At 39.0% G+C, this 12,909-nt stretch overlaps 3 protein-coding genes across 3 annotated transcripts in view; 2 read left to right on the top strand and 1 right to left on the bottom strand.

Moving 5' to 3' along the window:
* Positions 1-3,411, top strand: part of LOC306844000 (cysteine-rich protein 2-like) — a 9,675-nt gene extending 6,264 nt beyond the window's left edge. Inside the window, exons 4-8 of the mRNA XM_079375789.1 lie at positions 129-254; positions 704-772; positions 921-1,015; positions 1,323-1,380; positions 2,572-3,411. Coding sequence (XP_079231915.1) covers positions 129-254; positions 704-772; positions 921-1,015; positions 1,323-1,380; positions 2,572-2,636 — 413 coding nt within the window. The 3' untranslated portion in view covers positions 2,637-3,411. The remainder of the gene's footprint in view (positions 1-128; positions 255-703; positions 773-920; positions 1,016-1,322; positions 1,381-2,571) is intronic.
* A 335-nt stretch (positions 3,412-3,746) lies between these two features.
* LOC306843999 (retinol dehydrogenase 14-like) lies at positions 3,747-7,574 on the top strand. The gene is made up of 2 exons (XM_079375788.1): positions 3,747-4,152; positions 5,773-7,574. Exons 1-2 carry the CDS (start codon positions 3,799-3,801, stop codon positions 6,388-6,390), a joined length of 972 nt encoding a protein of 323 aa, XP_079231914.1. The 5' UTR covers positions 3,747-3,798; the 3' UTR covers positions 6,391-7,574.
* The window catches only part of LOC306843998 (brain-enriched guanylate kinase-associated protein-like), a 31,837-nt gene continuing 26,349 nt past the window's right edge, over positions 7,422-12,909 (bottom strand). Inside the window, exons 5-7 of the mRNA XM_079375787.1 lie at positions 12,277-12,384; positions 12,080-12,160; positions 7,422-10,040 (exon numbers count right to left, since the gene is read on the bottom strand). Coding sequence (XP_079231913.1) covers positions 8,655-10,040; positions 12,080-12,160; positions 12,277-12,384 — 1,575 coding nt within the window. The 3' untranslated portion in view covers positions 7,422-8,654. The remainder of the gene's footprint in view (positions 10,041-12,079; positions 12,161-12,276; positions 12,385-12,909) is intronic.

The following is a 12,909-nucleotide window of genomic DNA, read 5'->3' as shown; positions in this document are numbered from 1 at the left end:
GAACTTTAATTTTTGCATGCATCTCTTTACCGTTATATGAATTAAAAGCCAATGTTAAATTCTTACATAGTGTAATGTTAAATATAATCGGAAAAGAAGCAACTGTACTGCTTGTCATATGGCTTTAGGTGTGAATATTGGCGGGGCCGGATCATATGTCTATGACACACCTGTGAACGATGACACTGCCCCTGTTGCAATGGAAACCAAGCCCAAGGCTGAAGAGAAAAAGACTACTAGGGGGCCAGTGAAGGGTGAGTTTGTATAACTGTTGACAATAATGCAGAGACTTAATATTACTCAGCCTACTGTATTTGTTTGATAGGCTTAAAGGGATAGTTCACCCAAAAATGAAAATTACATAATTTACTCACCCACAAACTGATTGAGGATTGCGGATAGCCAAACAGTTGCTGGTAGACAGTATGGAAAAAAATAATAATCTGGAAGTTAATGCCAACCAGCAACTGTTTTCTTACCAATAATTTCCATTTTTGGGTAAACTATCCTTTAATTTATATGTTGGGCTTTACTACACCTTGGCAACCATATCAACGCATCTACTGTGCTTTCTAAAACAAAGGGGGTGGTGATAATGAATTCTGCATTATATTTTCGGATTATTACATTTATGGTAATTAAATGTTAATGTCATTTAAATGAATGATATTTTTGAGAATTTTGTTTACCTAATATTCTCCAGCTGCAAGCTTCAGCTCGTTTTCTGGTCAGCCGAACATCTGCCCAAGGTGCAACAAAACAGTGTACTTCGGTAAGCGCTGACATTCAGACAGTAAAGTTCACCAAATACGGACTTGTGCTGGAACTTGTTTGTTCAGCAGTGCCAGGACATACATTAGCATTTCCTGAGGTTGCCTGATGCTTACAGAAGGGCTTGTGTTTCCTTCTTTGTGTTTCAGCTGAAAAGGTCAGTTCCCTGGGTAAAGACTGGCACAGACCCTGTCTGCGCTGTGAGAGGTGCAGCAAGACTCTGGCTCCAGGCAGCCATGCAGAGGTGAGGGACAGAGACAGCATAAAACATTGCAGCCGATCAACTTTCAATTCCATGTGAAAGACCTGTCGATTCTCATTTGATGGAAAAAAAGCCTTATATACTTCCTTATATTGTGATTTGTATCTGAAATATAATTTGGTAAAAAAAAAAAAGTATCTGCATGGATGGAATAGAAATGTACATATCCTCTCTCAGTAATATCATAAAGGTGCAGCTCAAAAATATCTAGATTAAACTATTGTGCTATGCATCCAGATTTGATTTAATATGATTTAATAGTGTACATGGGTTCTGTTTTAAACTACAGCACGATGGCCAGCCGTACTGCCATAAACCCTGTTATGCTGTTCTCTTTGGGCCAAAAGGTACGTTTCCCATTGTCCATTTTCCAATTTCATTATCTTACACATAGGGGTCATACGATGCGATTTAAAGTTTTTATTTGTCTTTGAAAGTGTTAAAAGCTGTTTGTGCATATATAAGATCCGTAAAGTTGCAAAGACTCAAAAAGACTCTCAAACCCAAAAAGATATTCTTTATAAATGTTAAGACTTGTCCGTGCCTTCCTAAAACGCCTCATTTAAACACGCCCCCACATGTCTACGTCACTGTGTTGGAAGATTTGCATAACACCGCCCAAATGTTTACGCAAAGAAAGAAGGCATAACTGTAGTACTGTTGCCACCGCCGCCATGTCGTGGAGATGCTTCATCACACGCTTGAGGTATTCGGCCAATCACAACGCACTGTATAGCTGGCCAATCAGAGCACACCGCGCTTTTCAGAACGATGACCTTTGTAAAAATCGATGTGTTTCATAAAGGAGCAACAATAATGTACGGTATGCGGAAAATAATGTGTTTTTTAATGCTAAACATAAATTGCATTACACCAAATACACCAAATAATGTTATTTTTAGCATCGTCATATGACCCTTTTAAATGCAATGTCTACTTTAATGTTTCAACTTTCCAATTACATTTGTGACAATAAAATGTCAAAATATGAGTGAAATAATGTTATATTGTCATTCAGCGTAACAGATATGTATGTACAAATTAAACAATATACTTGTTCTGACCTGTACTTAAAACATTTAAAGGAATAAGTGATCATACTACATTTTATTATATTTTTAATGATTATAAATCTTACTGATTAAATACTTGCTGACAAGTGGTTTGAAGGATAGTGGTAAAGATTTAAACTTGAAATAAATGAGTATTTTGGGGGGCTGCACTGTGATCCTTAAACAGGGTCTTTTGTAATATAACAATTCTTGTTCTAAATATGCCTCAAAAGATTTTTTGCTATATGAACTATTGCTACACTGAATGACATTTTTTTCTGTAAATCATACACTCTAAGTGCTGGGTTGTTTCAACTTTGGGTCAAAATATAGCTCTTTTTTTTTTTTTTTTTTTTGGTTTTACCCAAAAGTTGGGTTAGTCCATATTTGACCCAAAGTTGCGTTGAAACAACCCAGCATTTTGATGCTTGAAAACCCCTGTTCGCCTTTGACCCGTGCTAATATAACTTTGTTGTTTTTGTTCAGGAGTGAACACTGGAGGTGTTGGCAGTTACATATACGAGGACCCGAATACTGAGAGTCAGTCCTAAGAACCACAACCACACCAGCAGTATTAGCAACCTTAGATTCAAGCCTCTGTCTGTTTCCTTTAACTCCACTTCCTCTCTTTCTTGAGTCTGCACTGATCTTGTTCATCTACAGAGTGCCACTTACATACTAATTGTACTAAAATGAGCTAGTATTACTACTTACTAACAGGAATACGTATGTGTTTAGCCTTTTTGCTGTATTTATAAATGGTTTATATATTTTTAAGAATGTAGTTAAGATATTGTTTTTTTGACTGTGACCTTGAATTACAGGAAACACAACAAAATTCTGTTCAGAATGAAACGTTTTTGTCATTAGTCTAACATGTGTTTAGTTGTGTAGCACTTTAGCACACTTATCTATTAGCGTTTACTGGCAGTATGTTTTCTGAACTTTGCACATAAGGTCTGTTTATGTTTATGTATTTAAAAAAAACCTGTATTTGAAAGAAATACAAAAAAATACTGTTAAGTGTATGAATTCGTTTTATTTCGCTAGTCAATGAGACAGTCACAAGCCTCCTGGTTTTCATCCAAAATATCTTAAATTGTGTTGCGAAGACGAACAAAGCTTTTACGGGTTTGGAAGGCCATGAGGGTAAGCGATTAATGACAAAACATAAATTTTGGGGTGGAGTAACCCTTTAAAGCTAAACATCTATTTGACATCTGATAGGAAGTGTCCTATAGACGTATTGCTGATGTGCAAACACTCTAAAATACATCTTGCAAATGCAGACGTCAGATAGACGTCTCTGTGATGAATGTGTGCTATCAGGGATTTGTTGTTGTAGTCTATATATATTATAACATATAACATCAGTTATTATTAGAACATAAAGTTTGCACAAAAATCCAAGGATCTGTCACAAATCATGATGATAGCAATGAATGAATGTTGTTTGCAACTTTTTTTATCCAGTTATATTAAACTAAATTTTATAAATTAAGGTAAACGCTGCACTATAAGAAGATTCGTTTATATAGTGATGCTGATTATAATGATTAAGGTCTACAGTGTATCGTGTAATAAACTAGTAGGCTTGAATAGCCAACCTTAAAAATAGGAAATACATTTTTAAACCACAAATAGCAATGCATTCTGGGTAATGTAGTCCGCTGTGCTCACGCGCACGCTGTCATTCAACACTCACCATTCCTGATGTCTGCTGCGGTAATTTTAACCGCTGTCCTCGGCGGTGGGGTTCTCTTCATCGCCCGGAGAATATTCTTCAGGAGGAAAGCGCTGAAATTGCTGAGTTACCCAGCGGGTCTGATGCGCGGAAAGACTGTGATAGTGACCGGGGCGAACAGCGGCATCGGGAGGGCGACGGCCGCGGAGCTGCTGAAGCTACAGGCCCGTGTGATCATGGCATGTCGGGACGGGCAGAGGGCTGAGGAGGCAGCCCAGGACATCAAGAATCAAGCCGGTCCGAATCGGGGAGAGGTCGTGATCAAACACTTGGACCTTGCATCGCTCCAGTCTGTGCGCAGCTTCTGCGAGGAAGTTATCAGGGTTTGTTTACAACCGTCTATTTCTCCTTTAGTCATTGAAAATAGGTTGTATGTCATTAAATACAGGCTAAAACACCATGGAGTGTGAATTAATGAATGTAGAAATGGCTCAGGCTAAAACCTTTGAGAAAATGGACAAATTAGTTCACATAAACCACGAAAAATGATAACACTTATGCTACATGTTGTGTAACTGAAGGTCAGTCAAGTGAGCACGCGTGTTTCTCGGTGAAATGAGCTATCCAATGATATGAAATATGATATATTTTGTACTCTTCCTGTAATGTTAACCATATTACTTAAATTATTGTAAGCACAATAAAACTGTGTGACAACTTAGTTCTAGCCACGAGTCATGAAAAAATACAAATTCAATTCGGGATTGCATATTATTACCATAACAACATTGTATTAACTGTGGGTATTTTGATACCTTGATAAACTGTACACACATAAATAATGAAAATTGGAGGCAACTGGACAGACTTTTTAGCCTTGACAATATTTCACAGTGTTGATTTATTTATTTATTTAATTAAAATACTTTGTAGGGAGACACGTTATTGTCTTGACAACAATGGTAACCTTCAATTAAATAAGCTAGCCATTTAATAGATTCTCATTAAACTTTAAACATGAAACAGCAAAGATGGAAAAAAATAACATGAGATTACATGAAATTGTTAAACTATTACTTTGGCCAACAGGAATTTTAATGAATGAATTCTATAAAATTGTAACGGATTTGAAGTATCAGATAGATTAGAAGTATCACTTTGGTTGAGACTTGATTTTGAAGGGCTGAAAAAATATTTTCTCAAGGTCTCACTCACAAACCTGTGAAATGATCCGTCAATGCGTTGCAGTGACATCTCAAATTATCATGACTTAACTCATGAGAGATTTTTCATTGCTTGCAGTGTGTATAAATGTGCTGATTGCCTTATTTAAAGCAAAATAAATCATTTACAATTACATTGATTTTTCAGTCTTTCCATAGTGTTACATTTATTAAACAATTGTAGGTATAGCATATTTAACAATAAATACGTATTTGAGAAATTAAATGAATTTATGACACAACACATGCCAACAGGCCTGTTTGATATTATATAGCATGTCATATTAGTTTTACTTAAAACCTCAAATCCTTTTAGTTACTGACATACAGCCATTGTAACAACTTCCTCATGTGATAACCAGCCCTGATGTCCAATGTAGATTTAATAGACATTTATATGCAGCCATTTTAGTTACATTATCTGCAGCGAGTCAATATCTAACTACACAAAATTCTGTTGGATAGAATAGCATTTTCTCTCTCAGATATACCTCAAGTCCCAAGACAGCCTCCTTGAGGTTTTCACCATCTACAGTTTTTGCCACTGAAACAGCATGCCAGAAGACTTGAGGATATTTTTTAATAATATCCTCAAGTATATTTATATAATATCCCCTGTATTTTTAAATTTCAGTCTTAACCAAGCTAAACAACTATACCACATAATTTTTTTTCAGTGTGTCTAAAGTTGTTTGTTTTCTTTATTGCATTTATACACTAAGTGTGATTAGATGTGAACAAGCTCAAATTTCTAAACTCCTAATTGTGTTACAAAATTAGGAGGAGCCAAGAATTGATGTTCTTATCAACAACGCGGGTCTCTACCAGTGTCCCTACAGTAAGACAGAAGAGGGTTATGAAATGCAGTTGGGAGTGAACCACCTGGGTCACTTCCTTCTGACAAATCTTCTGCTGGACCTCCTAAAGCAGTCGGGTCCCAGCCGTATCGTCGTGGTCTCCTCCAAACTCTACAAGTATGGCAGCATCAACTTCGAAGACTTGAACAGCGAACAGAATTACAACAAAGCTTTTTGCTATAGCCAGAGCAAGCTTGCCAACCTACTGTTTACTCGTGAGCTGGCCCGCAGGCTGGATGGCACTGGGGTAACTGTAAATGCCCTCACTCCGGGTATCGTAAGGACCAGATTGGGCCGGCACGTCAACATCCCCCTGCTGATTAAGCCTCTTTTCTTGCTGGTCTCTTGGTTGTTCTTCAAAAGCCCACTGGAGGGTGCTCAGACCCCGCTGTACCTGGCATGCTCTCCTGAAGTTGAGGGTGTGTCTGGAAAATGCTTTGCTAATTGTGAAGAAGAACAGTTGCTGTCTAAAGCCACCGATGACCATACTGCTAAACAGCTCTGGAACCTGAGTGAAAGCATGGTGGGGCTTAGGAGGTGAGGGGAAGAAGCAGAACCACTCTTCACAAATGTGACAATTGCAAAACTCGAACATCAGTGGATTGGATTTTTGGGGAGTGTTTTTGGCCAAGTACCTGAGGCACTTACTGGATAAGGGACAGGAAATTAAAATGTCCATCTGTTCCCTGTATCTTTGCTGCAGTGTTTTCAGAGATGGCCTCAGGCTTGTGACTCACTCTTCTCTGTGAATGAGAGCCTGGAAGTATCGAGTCTGACATATCCCTTGAATACAAATGACAGGAGCAACGTGCCCAAGAAACATATGGCTCAGAGCTAACATGAATACAGAATAACATGTACACCACTGTATATCTCTCGATGTAGTTTAACTGGTGATTTGTGACCAAGTTATTACAATACATCAAGATAGTTGTATGCTGTTCAGCAATTAATTTGACAGACCTATTCTTATATGAAGTGAACTAATCATGCTTTAGCCTCCCAGAATATCATCTTTTCATAATGCTGTTAAGTAAACCTGGCAACTCCCACCCTGTGACTCATTTCAAGATGTATTTGAAATGATTGTGACATCCCAGTGTCCAAATGAAATAAAAAAGGAAACACATTGGTTGTGGCTCTACAGATAGCGTGGTGTCACTACTCAAACAAAAAAGTGAATCAGAGTAATAGCTGCGTAAATTTCATTACCTCCGCCATATACCTCTGTGCATTAGCTATTATTAGATCAATTTCATTCGCAGTGGAGCTGTAGGGATTTTACTGTCTACCATCCTTAATCACACGCACAAACACAAAATGTTTTGAGTGTAAATGCTGTGCTTCTGTTATTCTGTAAAGTCTGAATAAATTGAATGCTGGAAAGAAACTCTTGTCATTTGTGGAGGAGGACCAAGGTCCTTCCTTTGTATGCTGCCATTCGCATACAACAAGGAAATATTTCATGCAGGAAACCGAACTCCAGATTATAAATTCTTCCCAATACACCTCAGCAAGTTTTGCTCTCCAACAGTGAAGGAAACAAAAGGGAGATAAAGAGACAGACATGGTGCAACTATTGTGCTTTATTAGATATAGAAAGCAAAACAGAAGAAACAGAGTCATGCATCATTGTGTCAACTGACACAGGATCCCAGCTGATTAAGAAAGAAGAGAGGGATTGAATCGTGAGGTAGAGAGGGCCTGAGGGAGGGGTTTACAGCACTGAGGAACAAAAGAGAGAAAACATTGAAAAAAACAATCACCTCAGAAATTCCTTCGCCCAACAAAACACATCAGGAGTTAAAAAAAAAATGCCCAGTGCTTTCAAGATGTACTTGTTTGGTGTAATAGATTTGAGTAGTATGAAATATATTTGAAATAGAAATAGATTAGAAGTATCACTTTGGTTGAGACTTGATCTTGAAGGGCTGACTTAGGGTAATATGAATACATGCAGAGTTTATTCTCAAAAATATTTTCACAAGGTCTCGCCCACAAACCTGTGGAACGATCTGTCAATGGGTCGTTGTAAAATCTCAAATTGTCATCATGACTTAACTTCATTTGAGGCATGTTTAATTGTTTGCAGCGTGTAGAATTGTGCTGATTGCCTTATTTATAGCAATATAAATAATTTACAATTAAATAGATTTTTGAATCTCTCCATAGTGTTACATTTATTAAACAATTATAGATGTAGCATACTTAACAATAAATACAGCTATTCATAAATTATATAATAAAAGATAAAATTTCTTGTCAAAATTAGCATTTTTTTTTTTTTTACATAGCATGTGCTGTCCATTCACAAACCCTTATGAGCCCAGAAGGCTTTTGGTAAAACAAAGTTAATCTCTCTCTCTCTCGCTTTCTCTTCAGACAAATTTCCAAAAATTCATAATGCACTTAAAATACTTTCTCACAAACCACACAGAACCATTAATAAACTTTCAAAATAGGCTATACAAATAGTGCTGAATGTTAGAGCTTCATATCAACTGTAGAAACATGAGCAATTCATGTTCGATGTTTAGAAAACACTGTAACGGATACAGAATTAGAGAGAAAAATGATAAGAGAGCTGATGGACTGAAAATATTCAACAGAAAATCCCATTATGCGTTTGGCTCAAACTGTAGCTTAACATTCAAAACCTACTGACAAAAGAGAGTAACCCAAAAACCCTGCTCTTAGTTTAGTAGAGTACCACAGAGCTGTAAAAGAGAGTAACCAGGAGATTCTGCTCTTAGTTTAGTAGAGTACCACAGAGCTGTAAAAGAGAGTAACAAGGAAACTCTGCTCTTAGTTTAGTAGAGTACCATAGAGCTGTGCCTTGGTGAGACTGTCCTTACGTGACAGCCCTAGTGTGCCAAATTTTTGGTACGGTTGTTGTGGAGGAGGTGGTGGGGTTGTTCCCTGAGGGGACACGCTGTGCCTCTCGGGTTGGTAATGCTGCAGCTCGGCAGCCATCTCCAGAGATCCATGGTCCAGTGACTCATTTGAACTGTTGGGACTTACGTCAACGTACTCTGTTGCCTGGCCCCCGGCTGCCACCCCACCATCCTTGGGGCTGTAGAGGCTGTGCTCTGACTCTTGGCTATCCTCCTTGGAGCAGTACAGGTGAGGTTGGCTCTGCTGCTGCCGTAGGCCTGGGCTGCAATCAGGGCTGGGGCTAGAGAAGGGATCTAGTACCCCAGCATGATGGTGGTATATATCAGTACCCTCCTGGAAGCTACTGTAGAGAGGACCAAGGCGAATTTTTGCAGGCCGGACAGAGAAGTGCTGCTCAGAGAAGCTGTAGGGTGAGGCCCGTCCAGGACTGCGGTATGAGTGGGCACTCAGATCTTCCACACTCAGTTGCCGCCACCGACCAATCAGCTCTTCTTCCTCAGGAGCAAAAGCACTTCCACGCCGACTTTCACCATAGGTGATGCTGGGTGAGGTGGAAGGTGGCAGTGGCTCATAAGGTTCACTGTAACAGGAGGACATTGTTCTACTGTAGATGGGTGAGCTACCATTCTGATGGTGGCTGGACTCAGGCGGTTGAAAAGTGTGGCCCTTGGAAAAGGCGCTTGGACTCTCCCTCTCCCAGGAAGAGTCGCTCTTGTGCTCGTATTCACCCCCATCCCTCCAGTCCATGTAAAGGGCGTGGTGGTGTGGAGAAGATGCAGCACTGCTCGGAGGTTCCTGACCCTTGTCCTCTGAACCTCCTCCACTAAAGCTAGAGTAAGAGCTAGAGCCTCCTCCCAGAGAGGTTGTAAACTTTCGGTAGTGGTCCTGCGAGAAGCCCGGCTGCAGGGACATGGATGCCTCTTCTGGGTTGCTATCAGTGGAGTTCTGGGGTTCATACACTGTCCGCTGTCCATGGACGTCCATGCTGGGTCTACGCTCTCGTCTCCGTTCATCAGGGCAATAAAGTGCTGTGTCACTGCTGTACAGGTCTGATTTGTAAGTAGCTCGGAGGCCAAGGCGCTCCGTGCTACCCACAAGGCTTGTGCCCACGAGGAAGCCCTGGCGTTCCTGGGGTTGTGGGCTGGGTGAGCGAGAGGCTTGACTGCGGCAGACCTCGTCCGGTTTCTCTAGGACCTTAGCAATGACAGAGGCAGGCACTGTGTCGTCATATGGGGAGTGGCAGAGGGAAGAACCCTCCATATGCAAGCTTACACGCTCTTGAAACTCTGCAGGCAACTGAGAGAGAGTAAAACACAGATTTCCATTAGATGGACCCAATGAACAATAGGAGTTGAGAGACTTGCACACCAAGAGAAAAAGGTAGGCGCTAATGGAATCCTATCTGGCAGGGATAAGAGGAAATAATAGCTTAGATGAGGTCAATATCTGTAAGAGGCACTAAGAAACATACACGAAACCGGTGAATGGAATCAAAGCACCCAGTGAACACAAAAGTACATTTGCAAAGCTGACAGCCATAGATATTGTTAAAGGTCACTATTAAGTCTTCAGACAAGTCTGTACTAATGGTCTATGTAAGTACATGGTTTTTAGTATTTAATTTAGCAAAAATTGTCCAGAGGGATGAACCACTAATTTCATTGCCACTGACACTATACGCAGAGTACTAGGCATCAATCCGATGTCACAACACTTTTTACCTCTTAGTTCTTTCACCATAGCAACAAGAAAGTAAATTGCAGCTAATTAGCTAAGAGAACATGGCTAATTATAGAAACATGATAAGAGGAGCCAAGACAAACTCAAATTGTGTTCCTTCAAAATCAGTAGGGTTGGTCTCGGTTCAACAAATCCAATTTGATATTTAATTCATATAACATCTGTTGACCTTCTGAGTGTTTTTGCTTCTAAGACTTTTTGGGCTGCTTTTAAAGAAATTTCTCTATGGCTAATCAGAAACTCAATTTTTCCTCATAACCACACAAGATACCTTGTCCAGCTATTTTAATGAATGTTTAGTGCCAAATATTTGGCATTTTCATATAAAACAATATGCAAAGCTGAATTCCCTGAACACATTGTTTAACAGACACATCGATGTTTCCATTCAAATATATATGAGCAGGGTTTACAGCAGGCCAAATATGAACAGGGTTTTACAGCAGGCAGCATTCCAACATAAGTCTCTGCTCCAGACATCATGGGACTGGCATAAGGCTTGGAACAGATTTGAAGAATAAACTGCCAGGATAATTTAATAGTTTATTGGCACAAACTATTATTATTTAAACATCCTCCCACTTTCACCTTGCCAGAAGAGTCACCCACTCTTAATTGGGACAGAACCTCAATATTGATTTAAACAAGAACTTGATTTACTATGGTTGACCTAAATATAGATCCCACTAAATAAAATGATCCTGCTTTATGATGTCCTACATTAATATTGCACTAAAGGGGATAGTTGGGTTTATTTAGATAGAGAAGAGAGAAGAGATGGCATCCAAATAGCCTATGTAAAGACCTTAGAAAAGACGTTGTGCTATAAATAACTATTATCCAACACATTGACAGACCAGGTTGTAAATTTTCTTTTATGCTCTTTTGTTATTCATTGTTGTTAAATAGAAATATGCAATTACATTTCAGAATGTATATTCCATTTTTAGATACTATATATTAGCATTTTCAAAAATTGAACAGATAGCAACAGTAGCAGATGTGTGGCTTGCTGCCTAAACCATTTCACCTGTGGGAAGTAAACTCAGCTCATACATGGCACAGTACCATAGAAGCAATAATGGTTATCTATTATTTTATTTTATAGATTTTTTTTGCCTATTAGCATCCCTTGTTATGGGAATGTTTCTAAAATAAGGAAACTTACCTTATTTGTATCTGTCATAATAAGAGAAAGCTAAGATGGTCCATTATAACTGAGAGGTACCTTTTTATTACTGCTTTTGTTTTAATTTAAAGATGCATTTCTATCTTTTTGAAATATGCTCTGTTCAAGCTCAGGCATGAAATTAATTACAATCATTCAATTGTAAATACATTTATTAATTATACTGAATCTACACAATGGCAAGAAAATTAACAAGTTATAACCTAACAGGATGGAAAAGGTTTAAAATGACTACCAGTTAACAAGAAAGAAGCATTCTTATAAAATCATGGTTAATTAAAAATATTTTGCCTAGAGAAAGGAAATAATGAGGGAACTAACAAGTTTTTCATGTCACAAATTACTGCATACATAAACAGAACAATAATGGCAACATCTATTTAGCAAGGTTTGTGTGCCAACTTACCTCAGATAACTGGGCTCTGTAATGTGACTTATTACACTGCAAGAGCTGTGCAGCCAGGTTACAGTCCTTTCTGTACAAGTCCTATTGAGAGTGGTAGAAAAAGAACATTAGGTAACGAAAAGCAAATACACTGTCCTCTAAAATACCTCCATTAAGCCTCAGTGTGTAAAAAAAATCATTGTCATTATTTCCCTTACATTGTCCTCTCTCAGTTTCTCAATGGTCATCTTAGCTTCCATCAGGTGATTGTTAAGGACGATGATTTCTCTGCTAAGAGCCCGTTTCTCATCATCATGGTGCTGTGACTGGATAAAAGGAGCACATTTTCAGGAAAAAATCGATGTGATATGCATTTGCAATGATATAGGCCAGGGGTAGGCAACGTCGGTCCTGGAGTGCCGATGTCCTGCAGAGTTTCACTCCAACCCTAATCAAACACACCTGAACAAGCTAATCAAGGTCTTCAGGATTACTGAGGCTACAGGCAGGTGAGGGTTTTTTTCAGGTTTGGAGCTAAACTCTGCAGGACATCGGCACTCCAGGACCGACGTTGCCTATTCCTGATATAGGCCATAATAGACCACCAGTATGAATATAGACAATTTCACACAGAGAGAAGTCAGTGCACATGTTAAGTCATTCTAGGATACTCCTGCAGATGGGAATTAATTGGCATACTGAAAGGAACATCAATAGAAGGCTGTTATCAGAGGATTTTCTATTCAAACCAGAACCCATAACCTTCAGGATCATCACTAACGTCTTTATGGGCGCAATCTGTTGCTAAAAAAATGAGTTTACTATAACAAACTCGGAGAAACCCTGAGGGG

The sequence above is a fragment of the Barbus barbus genome, assembly GCF_936440315.1.
Source record: "Barbus barbus genome assembly, chromosome: 24".
Lineage (NCBI taxonomy): Eukaryota > Metazoa > Chordata > Actinopteri > Cypriniformes > Cyprinidae > Barbus > Barbus barbus.
Note: the sequence above shows the minus strand (reverse complement) of the source record. Positions and strands in the feature narration are given on the sequence as shown.

Bases quoted from the DNA above. Each gene is read 5' to 3' on its own strand.
- LOC306843999 (XM_079375788.1), top strand. From the start codon at position 3,799: ATGTCTGCTGCGGTAATTTTAACCGCTGTCCTCGGCGGTGGGGTTCTC. The intron at 4,153-5,772 runs GTTTGTTTACAA...TTACAAAATTAG, and splicing joins TCTGCGAGGAAGTTATCAGG to GAGGAGCCAAGAATTGATGT.